General features: G+C 50.4%; 1 protein-coding gene across 2 annotated transcripts; it reads right to left on the bottom strand.

The window, feature by feature from the left end:
• Positions 1-2678: 2678 nt before the first annotated feature.
• Positions 2679-16807, bottom strand: LOC149273439 (beta-arrestin-2-like). Of its 2 annotated transcripts, XM_089506319.1 has the most exons (15): positions 16785-16807; positions 10283-10313; positions 9748-9808; positions 9216-9260; positions 8894-9090; positions 8362-8421; positions 7934-8001; positions 5387-5522; positions 5030-5114; positions 4872-4944; positions 4548-4685; positions 4372-4455; positions 3544-3617; positions 3397-3451; positions 2679-2775 (listed from the first exon to the last, which is right to left on the bottom strand). In XM_089506319.1, the coding sequence occupies exons 1-15, from the start codon at positions 16805-16807 to the stop codon at positions 2679-2681; spliced, it is 1227 nt and encodes a 408-aa protein (XP_089362445.1). The 2 variants fall into 2 exon arrangements, with proteins under 2 accessions (XP_089362445.1, XP_089362446.1); XM_089506320.1 differs by lacking the exon at positions 9216-9260.
• Between the last annotated feature and the right edge of the window lie 18 nt (positions 16808-16825).

The following is a 16825-nucleotide window of genomic DNA, read 5'->3' as shown; positions in this document are numbered from 1 at the left end:
TATGTAATAAAATTAATTTCTAACTTCAAGATCAAGATGTACATTTTTATTTTTTTGTTAATTTTTTTTTTTCTTTGAAAAATTTGGAAAAATAAATTGCAATGTCATCAAGATTGGTTTTTTTCCCCATAGATAAATCTGCACTCTTTTTTCAAAAAAAAAAGTAAAAAAAAAATAAAAAAAAATAATTTCCGTTCCTCTATAATAATGTTATGTCAACAGAACAAGTCAGCGAAAAGAACGTAGACACACAAAGACCGAGGAAGGAAACGGGGAAGGAGCTTCCATACTCATGGTTGGGTTTGAGGGTACGAGGGGAGTGATGGGTGAAGGTCTCTGAGATAGAAGACTATTTTATTTCCTGGACCAAATCCTGGTTCCACCATCAGAGGAGGCCCCAGATCGAGGTGGGCCCTTGGCCAAACCTGTTCCCAAGGGGCCCGTATCGTTACATATATATTGAAAGTCATGGAGTAGGCCGTCAAGATATCAAAAAGCAATGAGACCCAGTGGAGCTACATCGAGTGCGACGTTCCCTGGTGGCCAAAAATCAAAAAAAAAAAAAAAATAGAATTAAGACTACAGAAATAATTTGAAGTGCCCCCCCCCCCCCCAAAAAAAACCAAAACATTACATAAGAACCGTGTGATGTCTACACAATCCAAAAGCGGGAGGAAAAAGCGGAAGTGTGATCTTTTCGAAGTTTTTTATAATTTAGTGCGAAAAAAGGGACCTTTTCATGTTTTGTAATCCAGGGTTAGACCAAACGTTCTCCGTTGATTAAAAAGACGTTGATTTAATCAGTTTTGATGTCATCATTTTAATGCTGTATTTGTTTAGGTATTCCAATGGTGTTTGGGAGCTGAGCATCCACGATGGGCAGGTAAATCTCCCTTGCCTTGTGCACATACGCTATATGGACAAAAGTATTGGGACGCCTGCCCATTACATCAACAGGGACTTTGATGACATCACATTCTAAATACACAGACATTAATAGAAAGTTGGCCTTCCCAGAAGAGCGGAAGCCGTAATATCTGTTTAGAATGTGAAGTCCTTGTTGATGTAATGGGCAGGCGTCCCAATACTTTTGTCAATATTTGCGATTTTGTTACAGCCAGAAATGTTCTAGTTTTCCATGAAACCAGGAAAGTGACCCCGAAACCTTTGAAATCCCCCCCTCCCAGCACTGCATCTTCTTGTACCAAACGGTTAAACAGTTTGATAAGAAGCAGTAATAAAAGATTGACATGTTTGCGCTCGGAAAGCCGTCGTGTTATTTTGGTTAAAAAACAGACTTATTTCATGATTTTATTTATTTAGTTGTTTTTTTTTTATTCCTCACATTCTAATATTTGTAGCAAAAAACAAACAAAATAAAGATAAAAAATAAAGATAAAAAATAAAGCGTATTTACCTGTGAAGCTTTTTTTTTTTTTTTTTTTTTTTTTTTTTTTTAACACAGAAAGATTTTACATCCAGACAAAATATATTACGAATCGAGGCAAAAAAAAATAAAATATAACATTTATATAAAAAGGGGACATCTCGTCACCCGCAGCTTGTGCGAAGGAAGGAGTTAAAGGAACTCCTTTTGTTTTTTCACATATCAGAGTAAAATTGTCCCCCGAGGGAAGGCGGCGGGGCGGCGGATCCAGGCCCGTCGCCGCTGGACTTTGGCCAGAATGAGAGATCATTGAAGCTCTGGGACTCTCGGCGCACCCACCTTGCACCCACCTTGCACCCACCTTGCCCCCCCCCCCCCGGGGCCCTCAGATTTAATTTTTTTCAGCAGGACGGAGAGTCACATCTCACCCCATTAAAAAAAAAAAAAAAATACAACAAACCTCCAGTCACTTGCTTGAATGTATAAGGGTTCTTCCTAACTGGCCCGTGGCATTGTACGCAGTCCCTCTGGCCGACGGTCTGGCTCGGAACAGGGATGGGGAGGCGATTCTGTCTATTTCACAGCTGTGGCTCAACACGTTGGGGGGGGGGGGGGTCGGGATGGGGGGGCAGTGCAAATATACAGTGTATTTTGTGTACCAGACCGCAGAGAGGATACAAAATTAAAGAAAGAAAAAAACGCGCAAACGGCCATCGCAGACGGGGCAACGTCCGCCCTGAACCTGTGTATATTAAACATATCCTACACATGCATGTTCAACATACACACGGTAATGTTAAGCACTGGGGCGCTGCGGTTTGTTCGCGTGTGTGTGTGTGTGTGTGCCAAACGCGATACATACTTCCCTGTGTATACATCCAGGGGCCATGTATATAACCCCCCCCCCTGCAGCATGTGAAGGGGGGGTATACACATCCCTTTACAGCTATCTGGCACACCGTGGCCCTATGGCTCTCTTTCAGAAGCGTGTACACAAACCAACGCATGTGTACACGCAGACTGCCAGGATACACACACGGCCGTCAGATACACCGCGTTAGACACTAGAGACACAATGTATGTAGCTACACAGCGTCTCGGTGCTGCAAGGGAAGTCCTGCCTATACCGTTACGCAAAGTCTAACGGGTTGGGGATATGTATACATACACTGCCCTATGTCTGCCCGCCACGCATCGTGTGTACGGAGGGTCTCGGTGTGTGGGGGGGGCGCTGCTTGCGGAAGAGGGTGGAGGATTCCGACTGTGGCAGTGAGTGGAGCCTCCGGTGAGGCTAGCAGTAGGCCTCGTCGTCGTCCTTGTCGTCCTTTAACCCTTTGAGTCGCAGGCGAGCAAAGTCTTCAAACACAATGTCATCATCCTGAGCAAAACTGCCAGGAAAAAAAACAAAAAAAACTTTAAGGTGGATAATTTTCACTAAAAACACAAAAAATGCACATTCCTATCACAGTTTGACGATTCCGCAACCTCCCGGAGAGCCAGTTTGCCGCGCTGGTGTTATAAGCGGCCTCTGCTCTAATGTTAACCCCTCGAATGCGGTCACTAAACCCAGCCACCTTCACCTAAATCCACTACAATGTGAAACCCCACCTGGATTATTGCAACCCACCTACTAATCCCCCTCCCCCATCTCTGTCCGGAGCAACTCTGCCAGGTTAATCATGCATTCCCTACCGTCTGCTTGGGCAGTAGGTAAGTGGAACAGCATCCCGGCAGAAGGGGTAGAGGCTGATACAGCGAGAGAATTTAAGCCAGTATGGCAGACACATGGCTCCTGAATCTAAGTTGAGACCTAAGGGCTGATTAAGGTTTAACCCTTGACTTCCCCAGAGTCCTTAACACCTAGGTCCTCTCCTGTACCAGTATATGCCTTACATATATAATGTATACAACGCATAGAGCATTACAGGACCTTAGCACTGACATGTATGATAACCCACACGCATGTAATAACCATGAATATGAACGGCTGGCTACGGACGGAAACTTACTTTGTATCAAACTCAATAAGGTTTGTGTCGACCGGAACATCTGACTGAGGGAATTCTGAAAGTGACGAGAGAAAAAGACGATTAAAGACAAAGCCGGGCGAGAGCGCTTCCGCGAGACAGGCGGGGAGGAACAAACACGCTACTCACCGGACACGGGTCGCGACACGGTCTCTGGTGGCTTCGGATGCATCAGGACAAAGGGCAGCTCCACAGCCACGTCCCTGAGAGAGAGAGAGAGAGAGAGAGAGAGAGAGAGAGCAGTAAGGCACCCGTTAGCTACATTTATTAAAAGGAAGAATTTGAAAGGGGAAAAAAAAAACTTCCAAAATTTGTTTTTTTACTATAAAAAACAAAACCCACAATTTGGACAAATACCAAACCAAGGGAAATTAACTCAAATTGGACCATAAAATACATCAGCTGCTATTCAGGACAGCCACGGCCGTATGCCTATCCTATGTACATTTACTGTATTAGCCTCTACCGCTTCTACTGGGAGGCTCATCTACTTATCTACCACCCTTAGTAAAACTTCCTAAACATTCCATTAAAGACTGACCCTCTATACGTTTTATATCATGGCCTCTTCCAACATGTCTCCATATTTAAAATAAAACTTCTCTCCTATATTTAAAGTTTCTATCACATCCCTTCTCTCTCTCTCCTCCACGCCGCACCGAGATCTCTCCTAATAATTCTTATCCTGCACACTATTCACCGTCTTAGTCTCCCTCTTCTGAAATCGCTCCTGTGCGCCAACGTCTTCTAGAGAACCGTCAAGATACTCTAGGTGAGATCTAGAAGGTAACAGAAGCAGCTGCCTCGCTTCCTGCTATTAATGCCACCAACCATACAACCCAGCACCCTGCCTGCTCTCTCCAACACTCTGCTGCATTGCTTGCTTATCTCTCTGCCGGAAGCCGCCGGCGCGTCCATTTGTTATCTGGGGTAGTAAGGGGTTTAGCAGGTACGTACCCTCCTCTTGACACGATGAGCTTCACCTTGACTCTGTACGACACCAGTATGCCCAGCACCTCTTTACTGGAGCCCTCCTTTACACTGCAACAAACACACAAAATAAAAAGTGCTACAATCGCAGGGGGTCTCTAGCGCCGCACGATAAAGCCGCGCCGCGCAGCAGAGGCACGTACATGGTACTCGAAGCCAGATTGGTGTCCTCGTGTTTCAGCTTCCCGTCCAGGGCCAGGCCGCGCTTCTCCCGGTTATTCAATAACATCGGGGTCAGCGTGTAAACTTTGCAGAACGTGGAGCTCGGGGCAACCAGATCGCTGGGAAGAGAGAGATGGAGGTGAGCGAGGAGCGTACAGACACTACAGGCTGGGCGGCCGACAGGGTGGGGGCGGGGCGGAACGGGCCGACAGGGTGGGGGCGGGGCGGAACGGGCCGACAGGGTGGGGGCGGGGCGGGGCAGAACGGGCCGACAGGGTGGGGGCGGGGCAGACCCGGATACTCACTCCTGTTCAATCTGAGCGACTGGACACTTGTACTGCGCGGTGCTGAACAGACAGATGTCGGCGTATTGCCTGACTGAGACATAAAACAGACTCGTTAAAAGGAAAGACCACCTTCTGTTCCCCATCCATGGGTGGCGGGACGCGTTACGAGGTCATACCTGATACTTTCACCCTCTTGACGGTCTTGCTCGAGTTGTTTGTCACGTGCACGTTGACGTTGATGGCTTCTCCGTGATAATATAGCTGCAAACGGATTAGGCGAGAATGACCTGTCAATCATTGATGGCGTTTTCCGGGGGTTCTATTCATGGCGCGCACTTTAAAGGGGCGGCTTCACCAAGACAAAGCAGTAACATCGCTCTAGTATGTGACGGCGACTTTCCCCCGAAGTTTCAACCGTATTACACATCTTAATTTCCCGTTTCTAAGGAGACGGCTATTGTTATAACAATAACCATTATATTTTAACCAGCGTCTTTATCCCCCGGGGTCGCCCGCGGCTCAGCGGCTCTCACCTCCTTATCTAACGAAGCTTCTAAGTGCAGGGATCTGTCGGACATCAGAAAGTGTCGGGTGGTCTCGGCGACAGGCTGGGGTCCTGCCTTCTCGGGGGCAAACTGCACTTTCCTGATGACCAGACGGACAGAGTTCCTAAAGGAGGACGGCGAGACGGGAGCGTCAGAATGAGCCAAACTCATTTCAGTATTTTTCCCAATTATTGGAAAAAAAAAAAATGAAAAAAAATATTGCTTTACCTCTCATACTTAACACAGGTTGGGTAAAGTGTGTCCAAAGCCACTGGATACAAAGAGCTTAGATAGATAGAGATATATATATATCTATCTCTCTCTATCTATATCTCTATATCTATCTATATCTCTATATCTCTATATCTATCTATATCTCTATATCTATCTCTCTATATATAATTATAGGATATAGCCACAAGGCAGGTGTGAAAAAATTAGGATTTTTTTCGAAGGACGAAATAAAAAATAAAAATTTTTTGCGACGGCTCTTTCATCCGTCCAACTCGGTTACACGTGATGTGCAATCATTGATCGCTTTACTCTAGCTGCATGCCTCTACTTTATACATGACATCCCATGACATCATAGCAGACACAATATGGTTAGAGGCACCCATTCCTCCGCTCATTGAGTTCGGACAACGGGGACGGACCGTTATATTTGGGAGGTCTGAGATAACGACGTCATGTCGACTACTTCCGGAAAAGTCAATTCTAATACGGAGATGTCCTCAAAAGGCATGTTTCCATGGCAACAAAGCCCCATATTTATAGGAGTAACCGGGTAAAGGCAATCTGATCTGACTCGACACCTCTCTGTATCGGCCCAAAAAAAAGAGTTTCAACTGTAAACAATATCATAATTTCCGTTTCCCTATTTACAGGAAAAAAAAAAAAATAATTATCAGTGTATCTGGCCCTTCCGGAGTCACAAATGTTCAAATCCTTGGAGGACCCTCACTCACGCCTACAATTTATAATCCGATCGGTAACTCCTACGTTAGATTCTTTAAACGGAACCCATCGCGATTCCTTCCGTGTCCACTAGAGGGCAGCAGGAGCCCGGAGCCGTGTTTATCCCAATCTGTTCTGTAATAAGGTCTCCACGGCAACCGTGCAAAGCCTCGTAAAAAAAAAAAAGCAATATCTTCGCCTGAGCGATATAGACAGAACAACCTATTAAGTTACCCAATAAAGCGACACAGGTGTCGCGGGACTATAGATCTACCTGGGCGGGTAGGAAGGGGAAAAAACAAAAACAAAAAAACAAACGCCTAAACGCCTAAAAAAGGGACATTTTGTCATTTGTTGTGTAATTTAAACATTCTTTCGCAAGGCAGGGACGGTGAGCCAGCTATGGAAGAAGTGTCGGGCTTGCAGGGGCCGTTGCACAAGTCACTGACCCCGGCAAGCCAGGAAGGATTTGATGACGAAAGGCCAGGAAGCCCTTCAACCACCACTTCCTCTTCGCGCGTCGATTCATATCGCCCCCCTCACGATGCGCTGGGCCCGGCCTCTAGAGCCAAAAATTGTCTTAAAAGAAACAGTGTTTATCCCCCCCCCCCCCCGTCGGGCCCATCGCCCCGGAGCTTTGGGGTCTGTCCGGCACGAACCGGGCGTAATTAACGAGCCAAATTCAGACCCTCCGCCGGAAGCTGCCACCCTGCTGCCAAAGAAATATTCATTTGAAAGCACTCCGAGACCTGCGCGGACAGCACCCTGTGGGATCTAACAAGAGAAACAGAGGAAGCATTCCGCTGCTGCAGCTTCTCCCGGAGGCGCTGTATGTTTTAATGCATTTTCATGTACTTCTGCGCCTCTTTATTATGCGTTCGTTGCTCAGGAGGCCGCCTCAGACGCTGCAGTGTTCTTTTTAAATATAGTGAAGGAATAATCACGCAGCTCCCGAAACAGGAAGTTAATATAACCGACGCAGGCATCTAATAAATATTATATACGCTGCTCGTTATATATACGGCGCCGGGGGTTAGATCTCCATTTACTAAAAACAAGCCCGAGGAGCCTTGTTCTGGTTGGCGGGGTCCCAAGCAATGCATTCTGGGAGGTTGCTTGCCAGCCACGCGACAGATGGAGGCTGCGTGAAGCTTCAGCTCGACAGCCAAAGCCTGAAAATCATACACAACGGAAGCCAAAGCAGGATTGGGCACCTCGGTCGCGCAAGTTTACTAAAAACATTTAAAAAAAACACGTTTTTCTGCCTGGCCATTGAAGGCTTAAAGGGGCAGCGATGGGCGGATTCAATTCATCTCCAGCCGGTAACCGCCCGGTAATGACGCTGCCCTTTTGCTGCGCATGCGCGAGTTATTGCGGACAGGAGGCGTGGCTGGAGGCCTGGGAGCACCAATCAGATACTACGACAGAGCAAAACTAAAGGGGCCGCAAAGAACCGACGCTTCTCACATTCTTTTTCTCTGTGATAAACAGGGTTGTTGGGTTTTTTTTTTGCTTTGTTTTTTTTTTTTTTAACCCCGCATTTGACAAATTCTAAAAAAAAAAGTTTTGAAATGTTCACCTTTTGTGCATTTTTTCCTCCGTGGTCTTGGCACAGAAGGCGCGGATTTCATAATCGACACCGCAGGCCTGCAGGAAGAAAGAATAAATAAATAGAGGAAGTGTATAGGAGGACGACATATCCTGCGCGCTATCTGCCCGTTATCTCGCGCTTAGCAACCGAAACAGCAATAAAAAAAAAAGTTACGAGCCGAGAGGCGTTTAGAGGACGGGGCCCTTTCTTTGGTATAAGCATAAGCTGGTGTGTCGCCGGGTGCAGCGCCATAAATAAATGTGCGTTATTAAATACACAGAGTGCTGGGATTCACAGATAAACCTCCGTCCTGAGGCAGAACCCCCTTGTATGCCCGGGGGGGCAGTTTCGCCGTTAATATACGGCGTGAGCCTCTCGTGTCGTTGCTCGGGGGGACACCGGGGGCTTTCACTCACTTTCCCAGTGTCCTCCGGGCCAGGCTGCAGCGTCACGGAACACGGCAAGTTCTGCGGAATCTGGTTAAAACAAAGGGACACGTCAGGAACAAACACCACCAAGACCCGCCCCTTTATTAACAATACATTTCCGGGGCTGCGCTTGGCGGCCCCCTGGGACATCTTACTGTATGCTAACCAGCGGGTGTATTTTCTATCGGCAAATATTTTTTCCAATCCTCCCCTGAGTGCTTGTGGTGAAGCAGGAAGCATACTTGAGTACACTTCCTGTGTGCGTTCTAGTGCCAGGTTCCCTCGTGTCTGATGGTTAAGAGTTCCTTGTAGGCAATGCACCCCGATATGCGTCGTACTTAAATAGCCCCCCCCCATAGTAGCATTTCAGACCGATGTACATATGTGTAGAGCAGACACGGGTGATGAGAGAGAGAGAGAGAGAGAGAGAGAGAGCGTTCTGAACATTATGACATCTCTGGAACAGGCAGAGGGACCCCGTCGCCCAGCGCTGGCGGGGGAGGGAGGTATGGAGACTCACGGTGAAGTTGAACGGGTGCGCTTGCTCCCCCAGCTTCTTGATCAGACGCTCCTGCAGGCGGGTGAGGGGCTTCTTCTCCTCGGGGAGAGGAGGGAACGCCTGGAACGTGGCGATGAAGAGATCTTTCCGGAAAGAGAGGCCCAGGACGTCGAGATCCTCCCGGCCATATCGGAAAGCGCAGGTCAACGTGACGTACACTGAGGGAGAGAAAGGAGAAGGGAACGCGTGAGAAGGTGACCGGGGGGGAATAAAAACATTGGCGAGAAGGAAGCGAGAGAAGACGGGGAGGGGAGACCATAAAGGGGGCAACGGGAGTTCTTACCTTTGCGGTCTTTAAGATAGTCGGTGTCTACTAACACAACTCCATCTGGAGGGGGAGAGGAAAGGTTAGGAGACCTGGACCGGGCGCTCTGCACGTTCCTAAGTGAGAGACTCAAGAGACCTCTGTGCTCGGGGACCGCTAAGGACACGGCTCGGTAATGTTCACATGCTTAACGCCTCAGCAGGCTGCCACTTGCAGGGCTCGGCTCGTATAAATCACGCAAAGCAGACATGGGCCTAAACCGATAGAGACCCGGGAGCTTCTATAAGCCGGGAAGGCCGCGTTCCCTCTCGCATGCAGAGCAGACACACCTTAGCAGACCAGCCTTTTTATTCTCCCCTCGGCAGTTGGCGGCAGCCAATCGGCACCCGATGCCCAGTAATATGACAATTAAACATTCCCGGAATAACTACGCAGGGGGGGGGGGGGGGGCGCTATTTTCACTTTAAAGCAAGTGGAACGGCAGCTTTAGGTTTGGCTCTAGCTGGGCGGTCCAGCGTGACGTATATATACGACAGGAACGTGTTCTCACCCACAGGCTCCACTCGATCCAGGTGATCCACGAAGTCTCGCTTTCCCAGGTACACGGTGAGCTGCAAGAAGAGCGTACGTCACATGATCACGTGCGGCTAAAGGAAAAGAACTGCCCCAAACCACCGTGTAACAGGGCAAATCTAGCTGCCGTGCCCCCCCCAGCGATGCCCCCGCCCTTTGTACCCCAGCGAGTTACCGCGTTGGGCAGCTGCTTTCTGTACACCGTGACCCCGCGGGGCACATCGCAGCAGATGCGCTCCAAATCCAAGGGGTCGGAGCTCCCCGGCCGCCCATCGTCCCGATCCATGTCTCTACCCCGCCGCTTCCTCCGCAGCCTCCTCGCCTTCACTCCTGTTTATCTATCTCTCTCCGTCCCTCCCCTCGCCCTCGGGAGCCGGTCCCTGGCCCCCTGAGATAAGGGCCAATGCTTCCATTGCAGGAGGAGGAGGGGGGGAAGAGCCCAAGCGACAGGCACACGCCGCTAACGTGTTAACCCTTTCCTGGCTGCGGGGGCAATCTCCGGCGGGACTCACCTTGCAGTTGGGGCTCGACTTCTTGAATACGCTGCAGAGAAAGAGAAAAAAAAGACAGCATTTATTATTTTGTTATCGGTTATTTTTTTGTCACAGATCCCGGGAGACGGAGCCTCGGCTGACGCGTGCACAGCGGGGAAAAAAAAAGGCACCTGACTGGCATGGCGATCACCTGTCATTAGCGTGTCGCTTCTGCACACGCAATTACATGCAAGCCTGGGGCTCATAATCTGGTGTTTCCGGACCGCGTCTGACGAGCGCAGCTTCCTTCCTGAGAAGAAGTGACACCCAGCTGACAAACGGCAAAGTGCGGGGGCGCAGGGGGCCGCCTGCATAGGAGCCATACTGAGAAGGGGGGGGCCAGACAGGGGGTCTCTCTAAAGGGACCCCCTCATAGGACACTAATGCGTGGGCCCTTTGTTTTTATGATGCACCCCCCCCCCCAGTATTCAGTAATACATTTACCCCCAGCGCTGGGGCTCGGATCTGTTCAGACCCCCCCCCCCCCCCCCCCAAGCGCTTTCATGACCGGCGGCTTCAAGCAGCCAATCAGTGGTAAGAACGACACGGAGGACCAAAATAAAGCAGCAATGGAGGATTTTCTTACACACCCCGAACACATTAAACTGCCCCACGACACCCATGACCCTCAGCCGGGACACAACCCCACATACAGAGAGCAAAGCGGTGGATAGCGGTCACGCCAGGTGCAAATAATAGCGTGTGTAGCAGCACACGCGTGTGCGTGCCATGAGCCTTTACCTACGCATGTAAATCAGTGAGTGTGAGTGGGGAACAAGCGACTCCCCCTCCCCGATATTCAAATACTTTCCCGGAGAACTATTCAAATTCCAGGGAAAGGCGGCACGTGCGGCGCACACGTATGTACATAAACATGCATTTAAATAGCCCTAGAGGCACCTTCACTAAACCAATATTTATCTCCCTGCCGGGCAGCACGTAACCCCGGCCCACAGGAGCCCCCACTCCCCTCACTCTATTACCCTCTACCACTCCTGCTGGGAGGCTGTTCCACTTATCCACAACATTCATATTGCTGGAGTCCTATTTCTGGCAGTAACCGGTGGTATCCACGTGTTTTTCCTCCGGCTGTGTTGGGGTATGTAGTAGGGGGCGCACGGTGTGATGGGTTCCCCCGGACGGGGGCTTTTAAATGGTATACGCCGGGCGGGGGCGGAATATAGCAGTCTGAAGAAAGAAGTCACGTGAAGCGAAGTCACGAGGCTCCCAGGCCCCGCAGTTTTTTGCTCCGGATGCATTTGAAAGCATTGGGTTGATTGGTAATATTTTCCTGTGGGGAGGAATAACGCTGGTTTCCGGGTCTGGCAGCGGCGTGACCGACGAGACACTCAGGCGTTTACATACGTGACATACTGGGGAAGCGGGTATTATCAGCCACGTTCGATACACAGACACACGTGCATGCGCACCTACCCACAATTGAACGCATGGAGGCGAGAATAAGGGGGGTTTGCTGCTGGCACATAACTTCTACAAGTTTTACTGAGAGGGTGGTGGATAAGTGGGACCGCCTCCCAGCAGAAGTGGTAGAGGGTAATACAGCGAGTGAATGTAAACATGCATGGGATAGGCGTACGGCTCCTGAATCCAAGACGAGACCGGCGACTGATCGAGGTGTTGACAGCAGAATGGACGGGGGCCGGATGGGGCCGATCTGCCAGCACATTCCACTCTGCGGTCTCGGTGGAGCTGAAGGTCACACGTTGTCATTTAACGGCGCTGTCACTGGGAGAGACGCCCCGAACACCACAACAGGTACACGTGGCTCCCGTTTACTATCCATTATAGAGGGCCATCCCCGGGGAGCGTGGCCGGCCCCGTACAGTGAATAGTCAAATCACGCTTCACACATTATACAGGGCCATCTGAGAGCGCCGTCCTACACTTCCTAGCGCCAGCCCTCCGTAATAATAGTGGAGTTAAAGAGTTAAACCGTAACTCTTCAATAAGAGGAAGTGTGTGAGAGAGAGTGTGACAGTATGTGAGTGTATGTGAGTATGTGTGTATGAATGGGCGGGCGAGCAAGCAAGCGTAAGAATATGTGAGTGTATGTATGAATGCACGAGCGAGAGTATGCGAGTGAGTGTGTATATGTATGAACATGCGAGTGAGCGTGGGAGTAGTGTGTGTATGTATGAATGAATGTGCGAGCGCGAGTATGAGAGTGAGTGTGCATGTATAAATGTGCGAGTGTAAGAGTATGCTAGTGTGTGTATGTATCAATGTGCGTGCGAGTATGAGTGAGTGTGTATGAATGTGCGAGCGTGAGTGTGTATATGTATGAATATGTGAGTGAGTATATATGTATGAATGTGCGTGTTACAGAGCGTAGGGGGCCCTGGAGCGTCCCTTTAAATAAACTGCCAATGACAAAGTGCGGCGATCATGTGTGTTTACAGAAGCCACGCGTGATGTCATAAGACACATAGGAGCGCACACGCGGACATGCAAACCGTTATAAAAGGGGCCAAGTCCAGCCGCCGGTCTCGTTTGGGCCGCTTCTCCCGCTGTAAAGACCTTCATCAAACGTCGATCTCGTTTTACATTCAGGAGCCGTACGCCTGTCCCATGCATGCTTAGCCTCTACCTCTTCAGCTGGGAAGCTGTTCCACTTATCCACCACCCACTCAACGTCTGAGTCTTTACAAAGAGAAGAATATTACTGGGAAGATGTTCTTGACCTTTGACCCGACATTCCATTCCAGAAATCCGCAGGCGGTTAACCGGGTGACATCACCACCACCACCCCCCCGCGCCGCCGTCACCTGGACCATCCCGCTTCCCGTACAATACAGGGCCAAAAGGGACTATGTTAGGGTGCGTCCATGACAGTGGCCCCCGCGCGCCCCCAACGGCCCCCGGTGAACTTACAGGAAGGAGAAACGGGAAAGGTTTACGCAAATCAGTGAGAAACCATAACGCGATGCAACTCGAGACCAAACCGCAGGCGGAACGAGTACCAAGACGTGTAAACCGCATGTACAGCAACGCCCCGCCCCCGCCGCGCAACACCCCGCCGCGCAACACGCACTCCTACACAAACAAACCAAGCGAGTGCGGCAGCCGCACAGCCCAAGGATGCGTATTTGCTGAGCACACGCAGGCACTCCCTGATAGAGTCATGTATGTAGCGTGTAGATAAAGGCGTGGGACACTCCAACAGCAAGCTACCCGTTTACCAGAACCTGCAGATCGGCCCCCATCCGGCCCCTCGTTTCTCCTGCTATAAAGACTCGGACCGTAATCTTACATTCAGGAGCTGTATGTCTATCCCATGCGTGGTTCATACCCTCACTGTATTACCCTCTACCACTTCTGCTGGGAGACTGTTCCACTTATCTACCACCCTCAGTTATGCACGTAGCCCTGTGCCGTGTAAACACTCAGAGCTCCAACACGCAGAACCTAGAAGGATGTGGAAAGTTTGTTAAATTATTAGCCCAGCGACATCTGACATGCACAATACTATACATATAGCACCACCATACGCCACAGCGCCGTACAACGGGACACAACTACACACACTTTACACACACACCGTATCGCACAGCCACACACTGCCCCGAAATATATATACAATACACACAATACAGACTGCTACACAAGGAACACAAATGATCTCACACCTTATGTAACACACAAACAACACATTAACAGCCCAACACACACCAAGAGGAACAGCATGCGACCCCCCGGTGCGATACACACTAACACTCCGTAACCCCCATGGTATGATACACCCTAATAACACACTCCGTACCCCCCCGGTGCGATACACACCGATAACACTCCGTACCCCCTAGTGTGATACACACCGATAACACTCCGTACCCCCCAGTGTGATACACACCGATAACACTCCGTACCCCCCAGTGTGATACACACCGATAACACTCCGTACCCCCCAGTGTGATACACACCGATAACACTCCGTACCCCCCAGTGTGATACACACCGATAACACTCCGTACCCCCCCGGTGCGATACACACCGATAACACTCCGTACCCCCCAGTGTGATACACACCGATAACACTCCGTACCCCCCAGTGCGATACACACTAATAACACTCCGTACCCCCCAGTGTGATACACACCGATAACACTCCGTACCCCCCAGTGTGATACACACCGATAACACTCCGTACCCCCCCGGTGCGATACACACCGATAACACTCCGTACCCCCCCGGTGCGATACACACCGATAACACTCCGTACCCCCTAGTGTGATACACACCAATAACACTCCGTACCCCCCAGTGTAATACACACCGATAACACTCCGTACCCCCCAGTGCGATACACACCGATAACACTCCGTACCCCCCCCCCAGTGTAATACACACCGATAACACTCCGTACCCCCCAGTGTAATACACACCGATAACACTCCGTACCCCCCAGTGTAATACACACCAATAACACTCCGTACCCCCCAGTGTGATACACACCGATAACACTCCGTACCCCCCAGTGTGATACACACCGATAACACTCCGTACCCCCCAGTGCGATACACACCGATAACACTCCGTACCCCCCAGTGCGATACACACCGATAACACTCCGTACCCCCCCAGTGCGATACACACCGATAACACTCCGTACCCCCCAGTGTAATACACACCAATAACACTCCGTACCCCCCAGTGTGATACACACCAATAACACTCCGTACCCCCCAGTGTAATACACACCGATAACACTCCGTACCCCCCAGTGCGATACACACCGATAACACTCCGTACCCCCCAGTGTGATACACACCGATAACACTCCGTACCCCCCAGTGTGATACACACCGATAACACTCCGTACCCCCCCAGTGCGATACACACCGATAACACTCCGTACCCCCCAGTGCGATACACACCGATAACACTCCGTACCCCCCAGTGTAATACACACCAATAACACTCCGTACCCCCCAGTGCGATACACACCGATAACACTCCGTACCCCCCCAGTGCGATACACACCGATAACACTCCGTACCCCCCAGTGTGATACACACCAATAACACTCCGTACCCCCCAGTGTAATACACACCGATAACACTCCGTACCCCCCAGTGCGATACACACCGATAACACTCCGTACCCCCCCCCCAGTGTAATACACACCGATAACACTCCGTACCCCCCAGTGTAATACACACCAATAACACTCCGTACCCCCCAGTGCGATACACACCAATAACACTCCGTACCCCCCAGTGCGATACACACCAATAACACTCCGTACCCCCCAGTGCGATACACACCGATAACACTCCGTACCCCCCAGTGCGATACACACCGATAACACTCCGTACCCCCCAGTGTAATACACACCAATAACACTCCGTACCCCCCAGTGTGATACACACCGATAACACTCCGTACCCCCCAGTGTGATACACACCGATAACACTCCGTACCCCCCAGTGCGATACACACCGATAACACTCCGTACCCCCCAGTGCGATACACACCGATAACACTCCGTACCCCCCCAGTGCGATACACACCGATAACACTCCGTACCCCCCAGTGTAATACACACCAATAACACTCCGTACCCCCCAGTGTGATACACACCAATAACACTCCGTACCCCCCAGTGTAATACACACCGATAACACTCCGTACCCCCCAGTGCGATACACACCGATAACACTCCGTACCCCCCAGTGTGATACACACTAATAACACTCCGTACACCCCAGTGTAATACACACCGATAACACTCCGTACCCCCCAGTGCGATACACACCGATAACACTCCGTACCCCCCCAGTGCGATACACACCGATAACACTCCGTACCCCCCAGTGCGATACACACCGATAACACTCCGTACCCCCCAGTGCGATACACACCGATAACACTCCGTACCCCCCAGTGCGATACACACCGATAACACTCCGTACCCCCTAGTGTGATACACACCGATAACACTCCGTACCCCCCAGTGTAATACACACCGATAACACTCCGTACCCCCCAGTGTGATACACACCAATAACACTCCGTACCCCCCAGTGTGATACACACCAATAACACTCCGTACCCCCCAGTGTGATACACACCGATAACACTCCGTACCCCCCAGTGTGATACACACCAATAACACTCCGTACCCCCCAGTGTGATACACACCGATAACACTCCGTACCCCCCAGTGTAATACACACCGATAACACTCCGTACCCCCCCCGTGTAATACACACCAATAACACTCCGTACCCCCCCAGTGCGATACACACTAATAACACTCCGTACCCCCCCAGTGTGATACACACTAATAACACTCCGTACCCCCCCAGTGTGATACACACTAATAACACTCCGTACCCCCCCCCTGTGCAATACACACTAATAACACCCTATACCCCCCAGGTGCGATACACACCAATAACACTCCGTACACCCCCGGTAACCCAGAAAGTCCGGTTAGAAACGCTCTCCTCGTACTCACCGAGTTCCTGCTCTCTCCCCCATCTTCCCGGATCCTCCGTT

Source organism: Sceloporus occidentalis, unplaced genomic scaffold (assembly GCF_023333645.1).
Source record: "Sceloporus occidentalis isolate IW3139 unplaced genomic scaffold, rSceOcc1.0.p SCAF_376, whole genome shotgun sequence".
Taxonomy (NCBI): domain Eukaryota; kingdom Metazoa; phylum Chordata; class Lepidosauria; order Squamata; family Phrynosomatidae; genus Sceloporus; species Sceloporus occidentalis.
This window is presented reverse-complemented; position numbering and strand designations above follow the sequence as displayed.